Raw genomic sequence first — 23,745 nt, 5'->3', positions numbered from 1 at the left:
ATTTTAATTAAATTTAATTTAAAATTTAAAATTAATTTAATTTAAATTTTATTTTATTATTTTTAATATATAGATAATAAAAAAATATTTTTAATAAAATAAGTTATAAAAAATATAATAATTTAATTATTTATAAAATATATTTATTTTAATATAATTAAAAATTTTAAAAATAATTTTTTTTAAAAAAATTTTAAATTCAAAAAAAGTTAAACGGGACAGATACGAGAATTTATCATACCACCTTGTCCCGTCCCATCCCGTTTAATTTTTTAAATGGGACGGAGATGAGAATTATTTCAAATAAATGAGACGGGGTTGGGATGAGGACAACCCGTCTTGAACCCACACCATTGCCATCCTAATTCAGATAAAACTAATGTTATAATATTTCTGTGGCTCCATTGCCTGCTTTTTTTTCTCCTTTTTTCAAATTTGAATTGGAATTGAGGTGAAAGTGTCATTCTTTGATTTCTTTTTATTCAAACAAAGTACCTTTTTTCCAGGAAGAAACAAACAAGCCTAAGGCCACCCATGATATAAAAAGACATTTACTGTTACCTTAGTAACATAGGCCACCCCAAAGGCCTTGGCTATTAACCCACCGATGTCCAAATCTCTAGCCTTTTTTATAGACCCAGCTATCTATGTCCGTTAGCCCATATGGGACCACTTCTACAGATTTCCAAATTTGACCTACACCTAACCCCTCCCACTCAAATTGGGACGACCTAGGGCTAACCCAATTAATAATGAGTTCAATTTGACCAACCCATTGCAAATGAATTTAATAAGGCCTGGCTCTGATGAACCCTGGGCCAGCTAGGCCCATGCCACACCCACTCCGAAATCTAAACCATCATTTTGGGCCCTTTGTTAACTGGGTCAGCCCCATACATCCTCCATCTAGATACAAAATTCATCGGTTTCATCTCAGCCCATGTCTCCAACTAGCAAAGGATAAGGGAAAAAGCTTAATAGTTAATATACTTGGTAGAAATGGCAAATACTCCAAAAGCAATAATCCGATAACAGGCATCTTTTGTGAAACATTTCTTCAGTGGAAGTGACAACAAGATCCTTTTTCTAACTCCAACTATCAATTCTGATATACATACCCGAACTCTTCAAGACATCTCTTCTCTTATCCTATTTCATTGTCCATTCCTCCATCTTTCATTCACCAACTTAAAACAAAAATGCCAGATATAAAAGGTTAGTATTCCAAAGCATCCACTGAAGTTCACAAAGCAATAAAAATATTTCTGTGAGCGCTATTGAAGTGTACAAAACAAAAATTGTTTTGTATTAATTACCGTGTGGCAGTGGGGCAACCAAATTTAAAAATTGAAAGGGAGGATGAATGAGTCAGTTTCCAATCGTAACACAAGGGTAGTGCTTGGAGCTGACCAATTAGGGCTGAGAACGTGGGAGAGCATGGAACAAAGTCTTGGCATCTAAGAGAGAACCCTAGGACGAAGGATTGGTGCTCCATAGGTGTGAGAAATATCTTGAAAAGGGACAGGCACTGAGTTGGCCTAGTGGAAAGTGAATTGATCCAATAGAGCGCATAATCATTGGGTGATGGTGCGGCTGATGTGACTGGGGTGATTTTGTCTGATTGGCAACCCTGAGGTATCCGAGGCCAGTGCTCCAGTTAGAGCATACGACAAAGTTGTACAAAATTTCAATTGAACTTTAGTCATATTTTCCTCCCAAATTCTCTCTCTGTTTTTAGCTGATTATTTTACCCAAAAATAACTTGGAAATTCAAGTATTTCGAGGCTAAGAATGAATTTTATAACTGCATGTGAAGGCCCTGAATGAAGAGAAAAAAGACAAGGGAGCGGCACACAGGTATCTGGATTGGTGGCCGTTCGTTAGATGCTGTGAGCAGGCCAAATCCAATATCTGAAATCCCTTCCATTGCATGCCCACGCGCGAAACGAGTATCTCTTTCTCATGGAGGACCCAGACACCACCCAATCTTTTCTGTACTTGCGTGAAGCCGCCACAGGAGCTCCAACACTTCTCTTAATCATCAAATTACATCTCCGGATGAGTGCTGGACCATTTTTGCTTCTAGTGGCAATTAGATTTATCCCAGGAAAAACTTTTGTGCCCGCCTTGTAGGCCCAAATTTGTGACACCCAGTTGGGTTTAGGTTTGAGATTTGAAACCATGAACTTCAAACTAGTTTTAGAGGTTTTGTCACCACGCCCCATGAAGTTTATGTGCTGTAAATTGTGATCAGACCATTGCAAATAGGGATGATAATGACACAGTGTTTTTAAAGTACTCAATGTTTGAAATTTAAAAACTAGTTTCAATAAAATAAGTTATAAAACATTATTAAGAATTAAAAAAAAAATTAAATAGCTTAGACAATATAAAAAAACTTTCATATACGGACTGGGAATTACTTTCGATAAACCCTTGTCACAAGCTCGTCCTGATGTCCGGAGGATACCTTCATTTTCTTATCTTCTTTGTTAACATTTTAAAATATCATGGTTATCATTTTATTCCCTTCCAGGGACCAAAGATTCTAGTCCTTGCAGGCGTCAACAACAGCATCAATTATCCAAACTCCACTGTTGAGGCCTTGCGTCCCTGGTGATCCACGTAAGTGCCAAATGGATGGACGCACGATCTCAACTAATATAGATTCTTGATTCAATCGTGGTACCTGCAAAAGGCGTCCGGACGGGGTGTCCGGACGCACCCTCCGATGGTTTTGTCAGCCATGGTTAGAGAGATGGAGATAAATCAGTTGACCTTTTACTAGGTACAACAAGCTTACCTTCCTCTTTGTGTGAAGGTTCGTATATATAGTATCAGGAGCTTTGTTCCCCTTTTTAATAGTGAGGAGATATTTTGTGTTGTCATGATGATATTAGGTGGTGTCAGGGCCATCATCACCTTATGGGCGGCTGACAGAGATCGTGATAGGTGATCGTGTGAAGTGATCGTGGGAAGTGACTTGTTGTCACTTCATCTTATCCTTTCACTCTGCAGGTGGCGGAACGTGGGTCATGACAAACTGTTGTAATAACGTGCAAGACTTACTTTACTTTAGTCAATGATCTGGGCAAACGTATCCGGATGACCTTTGTTGGTCGTCCGGATGCATTTGTGGAAGTCGCTCGGATGTTTAAGCTTATGAGTGTCGTGTGCCTCTTCTTGAAGTAGTCTGGATAGGAGAAGCGTGCCACGTGTACTCTTGGGGAAATCCGGATGAGGTTAACCCGGATGGGAATGTGTGCCACGCGTCATCATGAGATATGTGCCACGGGTGGGAGGGGTCCCTGCACCCACCACAACTGCCCCCTTCCAACTTGACATTTCTTAATAATCTTAAAGATGTAAATGCTTGGTTACTCGCTCCTGACTCCTGAGAGAGTTCTCATCAGTCATCAGTCATCAGTTATCAGTCGAATTCTTTTACTTATATTTGTCTTCTTGTCCATCTCTCCTGCATTGGCCAATGCAGCCTTATCATGGATTTTGAATGCTACTGTCACAGATTGTTAGGCCTAATTAATAATAAGCTGATGTAGGAATAGAAGTTTGGAATAAGTATAGGTAAGCTTGTTCTCATGCGACCCTCCTCCATGCCCTACTGATAGGCGCAATAGATATTATATGAATTGTGGTGTCCTCATGCATACAAATGCACCCTTTTTTATTGTTTTTTTTTTCCCTAAGACGTGGGCATGGGGCCAAGGAGCAGCCAGCAGGAGATGGATCAGACCCATTGAATCTGTAAGCTACAGTGAAAGTCGGTGAGCAATCCCTGCATACTTGTTGCCTAAAATACTTGAAATTAATATTTTTCTGTTTCATGCGTTATTAATTATAGTCAATATTGGAAGGCATTTTTAATTATTCATGGTCACTATGTGGTTGGGAAAGGCGCTACAATAATATCCAATTTTTGGACAATTTGGTGGTCATGAACTCTCAATTTTCAAGATTAGTACCAAGTATGAATTCTTATATATTTTCTCTATTTATTAAACATTTTGCTTGCTTCATGTGCAGGCTAAGTGTTTATTATGCCAATATTTTGATTAAAAAATTTGCATATTTTACGTGCATCTCTTGTTCAATGTAAATTTATTGTGTCAAAAATATATGGCCGGGGAGTTATGATGATTTACTACTGAGTAGGATATGTTTTTAAAATAGTGGGGGTTTCTGACTCTCATGTTTGAGAATTTTAGATTATTATACATTGACTTCAATTTTCAATCTAAGATTTGATTATCTTAGAATTGTTAAATAATTTTTACATAAAAATTAAGTTCATTTATATATATATATAAAATAAAAATAATTGTAATAACCTATATCCAACGGTAAAGATATTACTCATCTATCATGTAAATAAAAAGGGTAAACATAATCGTGCTTTTTATCTTATAGGATTATAGAGTCAAACAAATAAACACACATCATAGGATCAAATAAATCCTCACACTAGGATAAGGATTAGCTTTATACCATTTTGTAATAGTTCGCACCCAATCGTGTAGATATTATCTGTTTTGAATTCAAAGAGACTCTCAAGACTTTAAAACATGTTTACAAAATTAAAAAGAGTTTATATAATATTAAAAACTTTTTCTTTTATTTGATATGAGATATTACAAATAAAACCATGAAAACCCCTTTAAACTCAAAATAGATAGTAACTATACGATTAACAACGTATCGTTACAATAATAGTGTCCTCCCCACCTTTTTTTTTGCTTAAATTAAAATAAAACTGGGTGAAAAGCTTACACAATTTGGGATAACCTTATTAATAAGAAGATTAAAAGTTTGGTTAAATAATTTTAATGTTAAAAGTGAGAGTGACAAAGGTACTAATTTCATGGTTAAAATGACAATTAAATAACCGTGGCTCCATAAATATTTTATCTTTCATGGAATTAATAAAGGGTATAGCCGTGTGGGAGAGCAATCCATTTCCATTCTTTCCTTATTTACAAATAAATTTATAAATACAATTTAAAACCTTTCCTATAAATTTCCATTAGTTTTCCCAAAATTTGGAATGAAAATATCGATGAAGGTGGGGAGCACGTTGATGGACGATTTTTTTCCTTAAATTATAATTATCTCAACTTTTGTTTTTGTCACGCGTTACCAATATATAAAATAGTGAATAAAGGAGACTCCACATATAAATTTTAAAATTCAAATGTAATAGCCATGATTTATCATCCAAATTTCGCTCATGGATCGTAATCATTGAATTTTGGTGAAAAAGAAAATGATTATTTCCATATTTAGAATTTTAGATTTATGTTATGAAAATTGGGTTATCTATATTTGTTTATATCACCATGGAGGCTCGCACTCCTGATTATAAATTGTACTCATCGCCACTCTCCAAACCTTCACACCCTTCTTCTCTTTTCTCTCAGCTATGGCGGTTTCCGCGTGTGTGGTTAGAACAAACCCATCCATCTCTCCATGTCTGAAAGCTCCAAGGCCAAGCCTCAGTGGCAGAAAACAGGTGACCCCTCACATTCTGTTGGCTGTTGCAGCCATTTGGGTTTCATGTCTTTGTGCAATTTCTTTTTATATGTACATATACATTATTATATGATATTGTTGTTGTTTTTGGTTTTGGATCATTCAAATGGTTCATGTTTTGATGATTCTGATGTGGGTTTGCTGCCATGGTCATGGTCATGGTTATGGACGGCGAAATGGCTGTCGATCCGGGATGGTGTTTTACAGTCCTGCTTGAGAGCTTGTGCCGCAAATACTTCAGATGGTGAGGAAGGGAACAAGATGACCAGAAAAGAAAAGGACGGAGGGTGGAAGATAGAATTCACCGGAGAAAAACCTCCCACACCACTACTAGACACAATCAATTATCCAGTCCACATGAAAAACCTCTCCACCCAGGTGAACTCATCAATCATCATGGCGGTCATATGATTTTGTTCAATGGGTTTCTCCCCTCCCAATTCCCAACCAGATTCAACAGCTTTCTCCTGTGTTTTTTATGAATTGTTTTTGGCTTTGTTCATTTGGTGTTTCAGGATCTTGAACAACTAGCAGCAGAGCTTAGAGCAGATATCGTACAGAGTGTATCAAAAACAGGTGGGCATCTAAGCTCAAGCCTAGGAGTAGTGGAACTGACAGTGGCTCTTCATCATGTATTCAACACCCCCGAAGACAAGATCATATGGGATGTTGGCCACCAGGTGAGGAGATTTACTTTCCATACACAATGAGATGAAAGCATGTGTTCAATGTTTTCAGTTGACTGATATCTCTTGAAGCTTTACCCAGTAAGATACAAAATTCCATTGTAGTTTCAAAAGTTTATTTCCATTCTCTTTGGCTTGGAATTAAGAATATGAAAATAAAAATGCAACCTTTTGAAATATAAAGAATCTCTCCAAAAGATAAGAAGAATTAGATTTTCCTTAGATTTGTTTTTTGTTTTTAGAATGCGTATCTAAGGTTATTTCATTTTCATTGTTAGGTTCAATCTTATGAGATGTGATTTGTCTCAAATTCCCTTTTTTTTTTTTGGGTTTTAATTTGCAAGCTTCCACTTTATATGATTAATTTCATTATTAGTTTATACTCAATTGATATTAATTTGCTTTATTGATTTGTTCACTCCTTTCTCAATTCTACTTTGTTTGACATATTTTCTTCCTTTTTATGTTTGAGTATATAATTAGATGATACTATTTTCACTTTATCTAACATATTGTCCCATCATTTTTTTCTTTTTCTTTTGAATTGATTTTAATGTTTCCCTTTATTTGATCCAATTTTATTTTTTACCTTACCAATAATTGTCATTGTTCACTTCATTTAATATTTTTTGTTGATCAAATATAGTCTATTATTAAGAATAACTTTATTTGACTTAATTTCTTCTTCATCATACTGAATTGTATTTTCTAATTTGATGATCTTAAAAAACGCAAACTTTTGCACTCGCTTTTATTTTGTTTTATGCTTTCATTTTATTGAAATTGTAGATATATTTTGAGATGGAGATAGGTCTAAAGTTAATATTTGGTTGAGGATAAGGAATACTATTGAGAATATATACATAGCTATTCAAGTGTATTAAGAGCCAAATAAGATCTCAAGTTGACTTTTTTGATTGAGAAGGAGGAATATTTATTAAAAGAATATTGACTTCCTTGCAAATTGGGAACCATTTCTTGTCTTTGTAAAAGCAAAAGATTGAGTTTCTTCTTGATTTATTTTCATGGGCATCCATTGAGATTTCCTTTTTATTTCTAAAGCACAATTTTCTAATTATTTTATTTTATTTTTTCTCTTTCACTCAAGTTATGAACCAAAGCTGAAGTAGGTCCCAAATATGCTATTTTTGAAAATATTAAATCTGCTTTCACCATGTGAGCCTACTAAGGAAGATGTTGAAACTATTTCATATTTGGAATCTATTGCTTCAAGGTTTAGTTTCCCTAAGAGTATTTCCTTTCACATTCATGGAGTTAGAAATGCTATTTTTGAAGTCAAATTAACTATTTTGATCAAGAGGGAGGAAGTCCTATTTTATAAATCTCCTCTTTGGCAGATGGAAGGGTTTGATTCCCTCCTGACTGTTGTGATTGACATCAAAGATCTCATTTTAACTTATTTGGTTTGAATGGGTCTCACCCTCTTTAGTTCTAATGGTTCAATTTCCTTTTCATCAGTTTTCTATTTTTTACATGCTTTTTTGACATGGGACGAGTGTTAGACTAATTGTTTGGGTTTGGTAGATATTTGATTTTGATGGCTCCAACTAACTATTAGATTAAAAGCCCGTTTGGTAGTGATTTTAGGAAACGCTTCTAATTTTTTTAATATTTAAATGGTAGAAAGATTAGAAATGTTTTATAGAATCACTATCAAACATACTTTTAAAGTAAGGAATCTTATTGAGAATTTTGAGTAAGAGAAATACATCTTGCAGGCCTACCCGCACAAAATTTTGACAGGAAGGAGGTCTAGGATGCACACTATCAGGAAAACCTCAGGTTTAGCAGGATTTCCCAAAAGGGAAGAGAGCGTCCATGATGCTTTCGGTGTGGGACATAGTTCTACCAGCATCTCCGCTGGTCTTGGTATGTTTTTCCGTTCTCTTTTTTCATCTATTTTGAGCATACCTCCTTCAAACATTTCTGTATTGCATTAATATAGAATCAACACAACTATTCTTGATTTTCTGAAGGCAGTAGATGGTAGAAACTTACTTTGAACTCCTATACTCATTTACTTGTTTTGTTGAAAACATCGAAACCATTGTAGGTATGGCAGTAGGAAGGGATCTTCTAGGGAAGACCAACAGTGTTGTTGCAGTGATTGGGGATGGAGCCATGACTGCAGGGCAAGCATATGAGGCAATGAACAATGCAGGGTACCTTGATACTAACATGATTATCATATTAAATGACAATAAGCAAGTCTCTTTGCCCACGGCTACTCTTGACGGTCCTGCAATTCCTGTTGGGGCCCTTAGTAGAACTTTAACCAAGCTCCAATCAAGCACCAAGTTCCGCAAACTTCGTGAAGCTGCAAAAGTGAGCCTTGATGCCTTTCATTTGTTGCTTCCCTCTTGTTTGGATTCTTTCTATAATATTTCAAATTTAAGATTGATTCAACTTGGTTTTGACCTGTAAAAGAGCATCACGAAGCAGCTTGGAGGGCAAACATTCGAAGTTGCAGCCAAGGTAGATGAGTATGCGAGGGGTCTGCTCAGCGCTAGCGGATCTACTCTGTTTGAGGAGCTAGGGTTGTATTACATTGGTCCAGTGGATGGTCACAATGTTGACGATCTAGTAGGCATTTTTCAGAAAGTAAAAGCAATGCCTGCACCAGGTCCAGTTCTGATCCACATTGTAACAGAGAAAGGGAAGGGTTATCCTCCAGCCGAAGCAGCAGCTGATAGAATGCATGGTAAGACTGCAACTTTATAATCCCATTGCATTATGAAGCATAATAATTTTTCTAATTCTCTCTTTCTCTCAGGGGTTGTCAAGTTCGACCCCAAGTCAGGCCAGCAATTTAAATCCAAATCCCCAACACTTCCATATACTCGGTACTTTGCTGAATCTCTGATTGGAGAAGCCAAGGTAGATGACAAAATTGTAGCCATCCATGCTGCAATGGGTGGTGGGACTGGCCTCAATTATTTCCAGAAAAGGTTTCCTGATCGTTGCTTTGATGTGGGGATTGCTGAGCAACATGCTGTCACATTTGCAGCTGGTTTAGCCACAGAGGGTCTCAAGCCATTCTGTGCCATCTACTCATCCTTCCTGCAGCGAGGATATGATCAGGTGTTAATGCAGAAAAAATAATAACAAAAATGAGATACAATTTGCTTCAGTGTCATTCTTTATAATAATAATAATAATAATAATAATAATAATAATAATAATAATAATAATAATAATAATAGTAATAGTCATAACAATTGATGGCAAAGGTTTATACTAACAGTTTTTAATGGCTATGAAGGTGATACATGATGTAGATCTTCAAAAGCTACCAGTCCGATTTGCTATGGATCGAGCTGGTCTGGTTGGTGCAGATGGCCCTACTCATTGTGGAGCATTTGATATCACCTATATGGCTTGCTTGCCCAACATGGTGGTCATGGCTCCATCTGATGAAGCAGAGCTTATGCACATGGTTGCCACAGCAGCAGCCATTGATGACAGGCCTAGCTGCTTCAGGTTCCCGAGGGGAAATGGAATTGGAGCTGTTCTTCCACCTGATAACAAAGGAACCCCACTTGAGGTTAGCATAATAACTGACCAACTTGCAAATAGGTAAAAACAAAAAGGCCGCCAAACTGAAAGTTACATGTAATGTCTTTTATTGTTCCATAGATTGGAAAGGGAAGAATACTGGCAGAAGGCCATAGGGTTGCTCTTCTGGGATATGGTTCTATAGTTCAGCAATGTGTTGAAGCTGCAAGCATTCTTAGGTCCCAGAATATTTTTGTGACAGTAGTGGATGCGAGGTTTTGCAAACCTTTGGATGGAGATCTCATCAGGAGATTGGCCAAAGAGCATGAAATCCTGATCACTGTGGAGGAGGGTTCAATTGGAGGTTTTGGATCCCATGTGTCTCACTTCCTGTGCTTAAATGGTATAATGGATGGACCCCTAAAGGTAATTTTCCTTCACATTAGAAATTTTAAACCTTGAATATCAATACTTCATGTCCTAAATTCTCCTTTTCTGGATTTTGATTCTGCTGGATGCTTCTTCTCAGTTGAGAGCAATGGTACTTCCTGATAGATACATTGACCATGGATCACCTGAAGATCAGATTCAAGAAGCAGGGCTCTCTTCCAAGCATATCTCAGCAACAGTGCTATCTCTCTTGGGAAGGCAAAAAGAAGCTCTCACCCTCAACCGAATGCATATATGAAAAGCAAGACTCCATTCTACAAGTTTTGAAATCCATTCACTTCCTCAAAAGGTTTTGTTCTAGTTTTTCAGGATGAGAAAAAATACCAAGATTCCGATCCAAAAGCTCATGCTTGGGATTCCAAAATACCAGGATCTAGAACTCCTTGAAGAATTTATCCCAGCATCTAATCAACACACAACATTGATTAGGAATTCTGGAGGTCAAGCCATAATCTGTGTTTGTGCATATTATCTATATCCCAATGTAATGGATACCATATCAGACATGAAATTTGGTAAAGTATCAAAAGAAACAAGAGAAAAAGTTTTCGTGAAGGAAATCTGTATCCTCTTCATGTTTTCTGTTTGTTTTAATTTAGAATCATTGACCAGTTTGTAAGGAATTTAGTCGTATAAACCCCATACCAATTTGCATTCCCACCTTTCTCAAATTCTGAGAAAGGTGTCTCATGAATAGATGTGCTAATAAATTGATAAATTATGAGAGACCGTTATGGTTGGTGCATCAGTCAAGGGCTATGTGCACATGAAGAGCCCTCGAATGAGATAAAGACCTCATGAACAAATTCGCCAATAACCACCATGGGAATTCAGTCCATTTATGAAATGACGAAAGATCATTGCATCTCTAGCAATTACCTCTCTTCCAACACGTATGGAGACAAATTTTGTAATACCTAGCACTAATGAATTAAATAGGCAACAATGATTATCTTAGTACTTAACTTTAAACGTGCTTAATTAAATGTTAAAACTAGTTTAGTGCTAATATTGTTTAATTATGAATTAAACTTTGATTAAGGTTAAGTGAGATTAGTTAATGACTTAAACATGCTTATTAGGTTCTTATGGGCTGATTAGAGTTTTGAAAACCTAAAGGACCAATGGGCAATTGTAAGTTTAATATTGGTTAATTTGGAGGACTAAAGTGCAATTATGGAAAGTTGGGGTTGGTGGTAGCGATGTGGCCTGCCACCTCCTACTTGGTTGCATGGAGACCCCTTTGTAAGGGCTTGCAACTCATTTTGCACCATTTCACCGGTAATAGCTTGGGTTAGAGAGAGGATCTAGAGAGAGAAAGTGAAGATTTGAGGTAAGCAAGTTGTTTAATTTAGTAATTTTGGTTTATTTTAGTTCATAATGGTATGTTGAAACAAATTAAAGGTAAAATTTGTGCAAAAGTTGAGTGTAATTAGCTAAAAACATGTTTTTAGTTAAAGATCACAATTAATTAAGGATTAAAGTGTTTTAGCTTAAGTATTTTATTAATAGTAAGATTAGCATAAATCTTTGTTTAGTTTGGTTTGATTGAAAAATAGATTAGTAAATATGTAATTAATTAGGTTATTTGGACACTTGGGATTTGTTATTGGGCTAGACTTTAAGAAAATCAAAACAATTAGTGTTTGGTAATTAATTAGGGAATATTATTATGCATTGTAAATATTGTTTAATTCAATTTAAATTTGATTTGAAAACCTGTGGGCATGTAGATTAGAGAATATTAGAATTGAAAATTAGCAACAATAAATTGTATAAATTTTCATAATTAGGAAATCTAAATTATGTGTTTCATTTCAGTTCCTTGTAATAGGTAAAGATCGCCTACATAGAAGAATCACAAAGGGAAAGTCCGTGTAAGGTAGAGAATTTTATGTTGTTCTATGGTGTACTTGATTTCTTTCCTTGAAACATTTATGAGAATTTCATGTCATTTCTATGATTTCATAAAATGTTTAAATGTGTCATTGCATCTCAGTTTATTATATTGAAATGTTACAACGATATTAGAACGTATATTGGTATGAAGATTCATGGTTCTGTGTTGCGAAAATTATTCATGGTGTGGTTGCATTGCAAGAAGGATATGGAATAATCACATATGATATTCAGAGAATTGATTGGTGGGAAGTGTTTATGTGATGCTACAAACATTATCCTTTGATATATTATTTATGTGGAACCGTGGGTCATTGGGTGAAAGTCCCTAAAGTCCTCGAGGAAGACACTCTGATGTGGGTGTATGGGGTTGGTCCTACCCCTGGGTTTTAGTCCCTAAAGACATGGGGTTGGTCCTACCCTTGGGTATGAGTCCCAAAAGACATAGGGTATGACTTGCCCTTAGGTGATGTTCCAGAATAGTCATTATTATATTGACCGAGTATCTTGTGGAGCATTGATATCTGATATGTAGATTGGTGGGGGTTAGCAGTTTATCAGTTGTAAAAGGATGGATGAGGAAAAGCAAAGATGAAACCAACAAACACATGCATACATGTTTGACATGATTACATATTTGTTAATGATTATAAAACGTTTATCATGCATGCTATTATACGTTTAATTCAAGGTTTTAACGATATGCTTAGGATGATTATAAACTTTCCTACTAAGTTGTGAACTCACCCTATCCCTTCCATCTTTAGATGCAGGTCAGAAGACCTATGCTAGAAATAATGCTTGAGCATTACTTTATGGTTGATTGGATGTTGTTTGCTCGCATTGAAAGTGTTTTGAGGGTTTGCCTTTGTATTAAAGACTAAATCTTTTTGAAGTAATGATATAATGTAAATTTGTTATGTACACTTGTAGTATGAGCTACCCATGCTGAACCATGGGATTTTGGTATATGTAAATTAACATAGTACAAGTTTCTTTTGTGAAATGAATCATATTTTGTTAAGTAATAGTTATAAAGTTTAATACAAGATGTACTCTTTATAACAGGTTTTGCATATTCTCTTTTTGCACAAAATCAAGTAGGAACTCAACATTTAAATTTTTGTATCCCCATATTTTTTTTAGATCACTTATACTGTATTTGAGTATCAATTGTTAAGTTTGAAAAAAAACCAAGGTGTGACAAATTTCATCCAAAGAGACTCTTAAGGTTCTGGGGTATTTTGGTATAGGATTCATCTAATTGATTCTCTATTAAGCAAAGTGTCATAGACTTAGTATTTTAGAGACTTGGACAACACAAGACACTTTTGCTAAGTCAACCTTCCACAAATTATGGACAGTGACAAATTTCATACCATAGACTCTTAAGGTTCTTGAGAATCCTTATACTAGTGTATCCTTAAAACGACTCATCTTCAGAGCAAAGTGTCATGGATTTAGGTGTTTTTCAAGCATCCATGCGACACTTAGATAACTCAAAACACTTAAAAGTTGATAAGTCAGTCTTCCCTTGATTTAGCTTGCTATGTTAAGCAATGCTTGTGATATGAAAGTTATAGATACATAAATGAAGCCACACTTAAGACATTACTATGTTAATTAGTGCTACATGACATGAAAGTTAGAAATACATAAAGAAAGCAACACTTCAGAGAATTTAAAATAATGAAAGCATGCATTACACAAGAATACTTTATAAGCCTTGAAATCTCTCAAGTGTTTGATGTGTTGGGTGAATAGGATCATCACCTCTTTAGGAGCATATGTGGAATTCTTTGGAATGTTTAATGCTTCCTACAATTCTAAATCAATATTCTATATACAAATCATATACAAGAGTTTGCAAAAACATTTTAGGATACTTCACACAACTTTAAGGACTTCTACCCATTTGGGCAGGGTGTGACAAAAGGTTATAGTTAGCCTTTCAGACATTTTTTTTCCGTCCACTTATCCAAGTCCTGCAACACAAATCTCATGTCAGGAGTGCAATCCAATTCCTTAACCTTCTCTATTAATTCCACCAACTTTTAATGCAAATACTAAAGTTAGGGTGGGACTAGTCTCCATCCATGAAGGTCATCAATCCAACTCATTGCAGGATTCTTCTTTAATCTCATTGTCCTTATTGCACTTTTCATCTCAATCATCTCATTCCAATTACCAGTTGAAGCATAAAGATCGAACAACAAGATGCCTGAATCCTATATGCAATATGCAATGTCCTTCATATAACATGGAAAGTATCTACCAACCTTCTTCAATCAAAATCCCTTATTGCATGTTGAGAGAACAATCACCAATGAAAAATCATTTGGTTGTCTCAAATCTTTTATCTTATTAAATAGTTGAAGTGCTTCTTGTATATCATCGATGTTGTTGGTGCAGCGAAGGATTGGCTCAACAACACAATTGCCAATTTGTCAATGCCTTGGCAAGTAAGCCAAGTGATCTTGCAACCAAAATGGTCGCACCTATTCAGATGGCAAAGTTGGTAAAAGATAAGAGACGAGTGCAAGTTGGCAGAAAGAGAGTGGAGTGAGTTAGTTGAGAATAGTAACTTGCCTCATCTAACATTTATCTTAGCCATTATAATTATTATTAGATAGTTGGAATACCAAGGTTAATTTAAGAGTTATTCATTGATTCGAGATGGGGTTTATTTGATTCTTCTCTTAAGCTTGATCGATAATATGTCAAACTTGTCTTAATGGATGAATTTGTGAATTGATTTAGACCTAGGATGAATGAGCAAGAATGTCTTAGATGTGAGACCTACAATTGAGTTCACAGAGACCACATCAAATTCAAGAGTAGTGCCTTGATACCTTGGTCAAATGAGTCCATCATCTATCCATAGGCACATAAAGAATCATCTAAAACTTGTGAGGTTGTTGCAAACTCTCCAAAACCATCTAACTATTTCTAAATAATAATATGCATTTACAATGTTTAAAGAATATTCTAATATTCTCTATATTGTTCTAGTGACTTCCGGTCAACTTTGGAAAATTTGAGACTATTACTAATTCCCGAAAAAGCTTGAAAGAAAGAAAATATAAAGGAAAATTATAAGAAAAAAATGAAATGAAATTTATAAAAAAATTTTCTTGCTTGAGTATTCTTGGAAAAGTTCAAGGACAAAAATAAATTATTAAGAAATGCACCAATTTTAAACCTTCCTCCTTACCTTTATCTAAAAAAAATTGGGAGAAAAATCTTTTAGCATTTGCCTTCATATTTTCTTTATTTGATGTCATCTCACTTTTTTCTATGACATCTAAAGATAAGTAAATAATTTTTTAAACATTTTTCTTTCCTTTCCTTGATACTTTTCAAGAATCAAACATAATTTTAGAGAAACCTAAAGAACTTTTGGTTTCTCTAAGGTCATATTTGGTACGCAAGAATGAGGTACGAGAATAAATATTTCATTCATTTTCTCATCCTTTCTTATGTTTGAATAACTTAAAAAACAATGAGAATGAAACAAAAATTGATTTAAAAGGAAATGAAATGTCAATTATAAATGACATTTCAATTTAACGAAGATGTATTTTGATTTTCTAGTACAAGTTATCTTTAAAAACATTTTTTTAAAAGTTAAAAAACTAAAAACTTTTTTGGATAAGTTGCTTTTAAAAATAATTATTTTTATAAATTTTGTAAAAAGAAAATTGTAAATTCAATTTATATATTATGGAATAAATTTAATTAAAGGTTAAATAAAAATAAAAATAATTTTGTAATTATAAATAAATTTTTTAAAAATAGGTTTCAATAAATATGAATAGTAATATTATAATAAAATCATAAATTATATATATATTTTTATAAATATTATAAAAATATGGATATTAACATATTATAAAAGCATTATTGATCCATTTTGTTAAAAATGAATAATAATTTAAAATTATTAATTATTAATACTATTTTTAAAAATTAGTAACTTATTATTTTGTTTTTAAAAATTGTTTTTTCAAGAACAGCAACCACATAATAGTATTATTATTATTTTTTTAAAATTGTGTTTAAATTACAAGCTCAAATAGTTTTTAATTATTTAGCTAAAAATATATATATATATATTTTTTAAATGAAAATAAAAAATTATTTTAAATTGTGTATAATGTGACATTTTTTTAAAAATGAAAACAAAATATTATCTTAAAATACATGTAAAGATATTATTTTCAGATTCTTATTATTAATTAACATTAAAATATAAATAAATAATCATTTTAACCTTACATTCCTGCCTATATCCAAACATGAGACTTAGAATTACCAAATTCATTTTCATTTAAGAAGAAATAGAAATGAAAAAAAAAAAAAATTATTTCTATTCCTAATTCCCACCTACCAAACATGATATTAAGGTTCTGAAATCTCCTGACCGTTTCAAGGAGTAGGAAATTTCAGCAGAAATTGAATAGCTTTCCTCTGAATCTAGAAACTTCGCCCAACCATGAATATGCTCAAATAAAGGTGGGGCTGCTCATTTGTATAGGATGTGACATTATCCACAGGGTTGCCACAGCAGTAGTCTGATGACAAGCCTAGCAGCTTCAAGTTCCCAAGGGCTAATGGAGTTGGAGCAGCTCTTCCAACTAAAAACAAAGGAAACCCACTTTAAGTTAGCCTAATAAGTGATCAGATTTTATATATATAGAAAGAAAAAGGATTACAAAACAGAAAATTACATGCAGATGGCTTTTGTTATATTATTATTGAAATAGTAGGTGCATCAATCAATGGTCCAGATCCACAGGTAGGCGTACATAATGAACAGTAGAAAATGGGTATATGCACATGAACAACCCTCGAATGAGATAAAGACCTCATGAACAGATTCACCAATAATCACCACAGGAACATAACCCATTTCTGAAATGATGAAATCTCTTTACATCTCTAGCAATTATATCCCTCCCAACAATTTTGGAGACAAATTTCATCCAAGTATGACAATCCCCACAGACTCTAAGGTTCTTGAGAATCCTGATAGTAGTATTCTTATAATTGCTCCTCCAAAGAGCAAAGGCTACGGCTAGCTTCTCACTGTGATAATACAAAGACCTTATTTTCTTCTCCTCATCCAAGTCTTGCAACACAAATCTCGTATCAGGAACATAACCCAATTCCTTAACCTTTTCTATCAATTCCTCCAACTTTTCGCGTATATCCCTGAAGTTTGGGTGGGACCAGTCTCCAGCCATGAAAGTATGAATCTCTCTTTCAACATCAACCCAACTCATTGCAGGATTCTTCTTTAATCTCATCTCCCTCATTGCACTTTTCATCTCAATCACCTTGCTCCAATTACCAGTTGAAGCATAAAGATTGGACAACAGGACATGAGTGCCACCATCTTCAGGTGCGAGATCAATCACTCTATTCATTACTCTCTTTGCCATCTCAACATCCCCATGAATCCTACATGCACTAAGCAATGTCCTCCATATAACAACATCTGAAATGTTCACCTGGTTTATCAACATTTCTGCTTCTTTAAGTCTCCCAGCACGCCCCAACAAATCAACCATGCAAGCATAGTGATCTTTGGTCAGTTCTATGTTACCGCTGTTCCTAGCAGAGGAAAAGATATGACAGCCTTCTTCAAGCAATCCTGCATTGTTGCATGCTGAAAGAACACCCAGCCATGTAACATTATTTGGCTCAAGTCCTGTGTCTTTCATCCCACTGAATAGTTGAAGCGCTTCATGCCCAAAACCATTCTGGGCATAACTATATATCATTGAATTCACAGATACCACATCAACTTCAAGCAAACCATTAAAAACCGACCTTGCTATTTCTGTACTTCCACATTTCCCATAGAAATCAATAAGTGCAGCACCCACATATTTATCAATATCCAGTCCAAATTTCATGACTATGGCATGAATTTGTTTCCCTTGCTCGAGCATTGCAAGGCTTGAACAAGCTCGAAGAACACTAGATAATGTGAAAGAATTAGGAGTTATTGAACTTCTTAACATTTGACGGAACTTTAATAGAGCAATCTCTTCTCTACCATTTTGCACAAGACCCACTATAACTGATGTCCAAGTCACCTGGTTGGGGTTAATGAACTGCTTGAAAACCTTTAAAGAATCATCAACCAAGCCACATCTATAATACATTGTAAGGAGTGAAGTTTGCGAAGCAACAGCAGACTCAAGGCCAGCTTTAACGATGAGACCATGAATCAATCTACCACTAGTCAAATCCTCTAAATTCCCACAACAAACCAAGACGCTCGACAAAGTATACTCATTTGCTTCAATGCCCTTCTTCGTCATATTCCTGAAAACCTGTAGAGATTCACCATCTTCACCATGATGGCTGTAACCGACAATCAAAGCTGTAAACAAAACCACATCTTTCCCCACAACTTGGTCAGACACCAAGCGAGCATCCCTCATTTTACCAAACTTGGCATACATATCAACAAGAGCACTACCAACAAAGACGTTAGAAACCCCCACACCCAGTACCACTGACTGCCCATGAGCTCTTTGGCCTTCATGTACAAGACCCAGATCAGAAAACGCCTTGAAAACACTGGAAAATGTGAATTCATCAGGTAGAATTCCATCAGGAACCATCCTCTGATAAATATCAATAGCTTCTTTACTTCTACCATTCCTAATGTAAGAAGCAATCATAGAATTCCATGCAACGATGTGCCTGTGAGGCACTTCATCGAACACTTTACGCGCGTACACGACACTACCGCACTTGAGGTACGCATCAATGAGCTTATTACCTAAACTATGATGAAACCCACGTTTGAGTGCGTGGGATTGAATTTTTGTGATGTCTGTAATGGATTTTATCCCTATACATTGCTGAATCAAAGAAGAATACAACTGTAAAGACTCTGAGAAGCTTGCACCATTGTGGGCAGTTGCAAAAAAACTTTTAGCAGCACAAGTAAAAGATTTTACAATGCTAGGTGGGATTGGCCTTGGTTTGGCGTGTTGGATAGTAAACCAATTCAAATTCTCAGGGAACCCAACCGTTCTCTCGAGGAGACATCTCTGCATCTCTTTCTGGCAAGGAGCAAGACTCTCGAGTCCGTGACCCGATCCCACGTAATGAATCATACGCCATAGGGGGGTCGAATTGGGTCGGTTTTACGGAGACCCGAGACCCACTTACTGATTGGCATTTCATTACATGAACAGAGGTTTAGTGGCAAATTGGGAATTATCAGATTATAATTCATGGCTATGAATTTTTCTTTTGAAACAGATTTGAAATATAAGATTAGAAAAATGATAGAAAGAGTTCAATTGGGTAATTACTTTTTCAATGAAGGCCCAATTAAAAATGAAATTACTACTCGTACACCATATTTTTGCATCTTTAAAGAATTAAGGCTATATGCAAGTAATAATTTAAATAAATTGCATGTAAAGAGAGGACCCAAAGTGCAAATAGTAATTTATATAATGGTTAGACAATCACCTATATCCATTTCCTATGGATTTTTCAAATAAAACTCTTCTGTCTTTTTGTATCTCGATTCGATATTTAAATTATTAGGATAAGACCTTAAAAGTATAATGTAACAATAAAATAAAATAAATTAATATTTATATTATGATTTGAGTTTTTTTTTATTCTATATTTATTCATTATGTTGAGTATTCATATTTATATCACTTGCATTAATTATGCATAACTAAGGTGCATTAGAAATTGCACAAGAAATGCAAGTTATGAATTCTTTATAAGATCGATGATTTGTTCAAAAGGAAGTGATTCATTTGTGGTCTTTTAGAACATTAGAAAAGGAATGCTCCTACTTCTCAAGGATATGAAGGTAAACATCATATTCTCAATATTGAATATGTATATTGGTAGATTTCATCAATTATGATGGATAGATTCAAGACCCACTATTTGTAATTCTTTACAATTTTTTCAACAAGTGAAAAAGTTACAAAAATGTATTTATCTTAACTTTTAATTACAAAATTAGTTGTGTAGGCTATTGAGAGCTATTATCTCTTTCATTTGTAACTCCATTATCACTTTTCCTAGTGTTAAGAGTAATTAGATCTTACTAAAAACATAAAGAACCTATGACTAATCAAACATTTGGTATATAACCCTAGGTCATATTAATCTAAATAAGATCCAAATACTGGTTAAGTCTAGACATTTTGATTTTAAATGATCTTTTAGTTTGTAAATCATGTATAGATAGTAAAATGGTTAAGAAGACGTTTACTATTAAGAACATATGAAATGTTTGGAGTTAGTGTATACAAATGTGTATAAAACTTTATTAATGGGCGCCGCTCTAATTTGCTTACTTTCCTTAAAATTGGTGCTATAATAATATTAATCGAGTAAAATGTAGGAACACTTAGGTTAAGAGAACAAAAAACACATTCTCTCTAAAGAGATTCAAAACCTCAATGATTTGATAATGTTAGAAATGCATTAATAAATTTTCCTATTTACATAAATGGCAAAGCTTAGAGTTCCGTAAAAGCAAGATCCTTCTTTGGCCAAGAAAATGTTAAGAAGAAAAAAGAAAAAAATAAATAAAATGCTTACGACAATTTTATGAAATATTGAAGACTAGTTATAAGTAAATTATGCCCATCAAACTATTTAAGAAATGATAAAATTTATGTGGGGCTAGAATTTAGAAACATCTAGGAAAATTTGCATGCATCTAGTCTTAGGATTTGGGACCGGACTAATCCAAATATTTTCTACACTAATGGACCTTTACAAGTGCATAAAGCGTTTTCTCGACACTTTAAAAACTCTCATCCACCAAGAATAGTAGGTATAATCCATAATAAATACAAGAGCTACCGATGGTGAGTTAAAATATAAGTGAAAAATGTGTTATGCTCTAAGATGCAATCACAAATACATGTAGATGGTAGAAGAAAGAAGTTGGGATTCGATATTTGGTACAAGAGATATTGATATATTAATTGATGGTGAAAATAAAGTGGATTTGTAGCTCAATGAATAAAAATATAATTAATTAAAAGATTGTAAATTACAATTTCATAGGTTTTTATCAAATAGATAAACTGAGTTAAAATACAAAAGATATTTTCTATGAGCCTTGGTAAATGAGTTTCTCTAGGTACCATTCGATTTTAAGAGTCTGTTTGATAATGATTTTAGGAAATGTTTCTAACATTTTTAATACTTAAAAATTTTTATCATTCAAATATTAAAAAAATTAGGAACATTGTATATAATCACTATCAAATGTACTTTAAGACAGAAAAATATAGGTTATGCTAGGGTATCAAAAATCACTTTTTATTATCATACCCACCTTTTCAAACCAATAGAGTATCGAAACATGGAATGACCACTTTTTAAACCAATAGGATATCAACACATGGAAAGGTCATTTGAATGAAAACAAAAAAACAAAAAAACAAAAAATAAAAAACAAAATCGATTTTTGGAACTATTTTATATAATTTTTAGAGTTATTTTATAAAGTTGTAAAATAAATAAAATTTTGTGAAAGAAAAGTTGTTATTTATTTTATAATATACAATAACACTAGAAGAAAAAATGCAATTTATGGCACTTGATTCCTTGGCGCCTCTAAAAAGTGTCAAGGAATTGGGTCAACCTTGGCGCTTATAGAATATTTATAAACCTAGGCGCTTCTAAACCATATATATTTGATTCAATGACGCTTTTTAAGTTGATGCTTTTGGAAGTGTCATGGTGTGAAATGGAAGGTAACCTCGGCACTTGTATAAGTGTCATTGAAATGGAGTTCAGACATTGGCACTTATATTAAGCGTCATTGAATTTACTAGTATATATTTCTTTCTTTTTCCTCATCCTAACACATTACACTCTCATCCCAACCCTTGGAGCCCTAAGCCAGGACAATCACCCTCATCTTCAACCACCATCAGCACTAATCGATGAGAAAATGTTACGAACATGTTGAAGGTACTCTCATTTCATTTCTTTTTGGTTTGTTTGCTTACCTAGAAAATGAGAGAAAAAACCATAAATTAGGTTTAAATTTTTTGAATCTAAAATCTTGAAATTTTTTGAATCCAAAATCTTGAATTGGTTGATTGGATTGTTTCAGTTATACATAACTTTCTGATTTTTATGTTTGATTGAGAAAAATGTGAGAGGGATTTGAAAAATGCAGAGACCCTATTTTCCTAAACCCTAACTCTTTAAACAATCCATTATTAAGGCTTTCTCCATTGTAAGGAACCTCGGGGTGCATGCACTTGTTTTATCCATTACCAGCTTCTAGAATTGACTGCATTTTTTCTTGGTTTCTTGATCCACTTTACTTAACACCTCTGGTGCTGCTCCTGGAGGGGGCAATCAGTGTATAGAATGATGTTAGTTGTTTAAATATGTTTCACTTGTCCAATAAATGGTTGAATTTTTGTTTAAAGTTTGGAGTAACACCATTGAGTCCATTATGCAGACAATTTTTATTTCAGAATTTCTTAATTTTCTGAAATGTTTTATGTGCAGGAGACCACCAGGCTATGCTTTTATCGACTTTGATGATCGTATGTTTTAAAGATTTTCTTGTAATGGTGTTTATTGTTCTTGAATTTTCTCTATGCTTGAACCCCATGCCAACAACCATTTCATCTCCTTTCTCTAATTTCTGGACAAGTTTGTCTTCCTCTTCACCTCAATAATTATTATTAATTTTCATTGCTATTCAGGGTTGGAGATCTAATAATAAGAAAGAATATTTTGTTCTGTGTTGGGTTTTGGGGATTTTTGGTTTTCATGTTGTTGTGTTTCGATCGTGTTGATGGTTTTGTTTGTATGATGAGAGGGATGCTAGATAATGACCAGGTACACCAGGTCCAAAGTAATGGGTTATATCCCATTGGTCATTGCCTTGTGTGAAGAGATATTTGAGTAGAAGAAGTTTATCTCTTAATGACTTCATCAACTGAGTTCAAACATAATTTAGTTTTTCTATTGGCATAATTATGTCGTTAATTGAACTCACTTTATGGGACATCTCACCATCTCACACAAAAGTCCCCCAAAATATAGAAGAAAAGAGATCACTGCAAGGGGCACGTGATTCCTTAAAACTACAAGATGCATATCTAGATTGGTAGTAATTATTATTATTAATTTTTTATAAGCAAAAAATCAATAGAATGGGTATGAATTTGAATTTGCGCTAGCTTTGATTGTTTTTTTTTATAGTGAAAAAGACTTATAATTTTTTTTCCCTTTAAGATTATTGGCTACCAAATTAAAAATTATTGAATTTGCATTTACCAAACTTGGTATTAGATAAGAATTGCAGAACAAAGTTTTCTCTTCTATTAAAATAATTGTTTTGCAAACTATGGAATTCCATATCTATGAGTAAACTGATTGTACTATCAGAGTGATCAGTTGGAAAGATGACGATGATGAGTTCCTCATTACCTATTTCTTTCAACTTAGCTTAAATATATTCTTTTACTCTTTCTAGTGTGATCTGATTGTCTTCTAAGCCTCTATACAACAACTTAGAATATTTTTCATATTTTGCAGTATCTTTTATTTGATAATTCAGCTCATGTTTATCCTTTTAGTTTCTTTCCCTTTGTCATCCTCT

The 23,745-nt window shown here is 34.1% G+C and overlaps 2 protein-coding genes and 1 long non-coding RNA gene across 3 annotated transcripts; 2 read left to right on the top strand and 1 right to left on the bottom strand.

Moving 5' to 3' along the window:
- Positions 1–5,368: 5,368 nt before the first annotated feature.
- On the top strand, positions 5,369–10,759 carry LOC100268079 (probable 1-deoxy-D-xylulose-5-phosphate synthase 2, chloroplastic). The gene is made up of 10 exons (XM_002266889.5): positions 5,369–5,527; positions 5,755–5,925; positions 6,063–6,227; positions 7,973–8,123; positions 8,308–8,579; positions 8,682–8,955; positions 9,028–9,335; positions 9,517–9,798; positions 9,891–10,175; positions 10,279–10,759. Exons 1-10 carry the CDS (start codon positions 5,438–5,440, stop codon positions 10,435–10,437), a joined length of 2,157 nt encoding a protein of 718 aa, XP_002266925.1. The 5' UTR covers positions 5,369–5,437; the 3' UTR covers positions 10,438–10,759.
- A 5,591-nt stretch (positions 10,760–16,350) lies between these two features.
- Positions 16,351–19,348, bottom strand: LOC100242427 (pentatricopeptide repeat-containing protein At5g65570). Its single transcript, XM_010648143.3, has 2 exons — positions 16,829–19,348; positions 16,351–16,735 (listed from the first exon to the last, which is right to left on the bottom strand). Exon 1 carries the CDS (start codon positions 19,235–19,237, stop codon positions 16,979–16,981), a length of 2,259 nt encoding a protein of 752 aa, XP_010646445.3. The 5' UTR covers positions 19,238–19,348; the 3' UTR covers positions 16,351–16,735; positions 16,829–16,978.
- A 2,481-nt stretch (positions 19,349–21,829) lies between these two features.
- LOC109122043 (uncharacterized) lies at positions 21,830–22,851 on the top strand. The gene is made up of 2 exons (XR_002029438.2): positions 21,830–22,091; positions 22,644–22,851. It is a non-coding gene; the product is annotated as an uncharacterized LOC109122043 (long non-coding RNA).
- The last annotated feature ends 894 nt before the right edge of the window (positions 22,852–23,745 follow it).

Source organism: Vitis vinifera, chromosome 7 (assembly GCF_030704535.1).
Source record: "Vitis vinifera cultivar Pinot Noir 40024 chromosome 7, ASM3070453v1".
Taxonomy (NCBI): Eukaryota; Viridiplantae; Streptophyta; class Magnoliopsida; order Vitales; family Vitaceae; genus Vitis; species Vitis vinifera.
The sequence above is the reverse complement of the archived record's forward strand: the minus strand, read 5'-3'. Positions and strand labels throughout refer to the sequence as shown.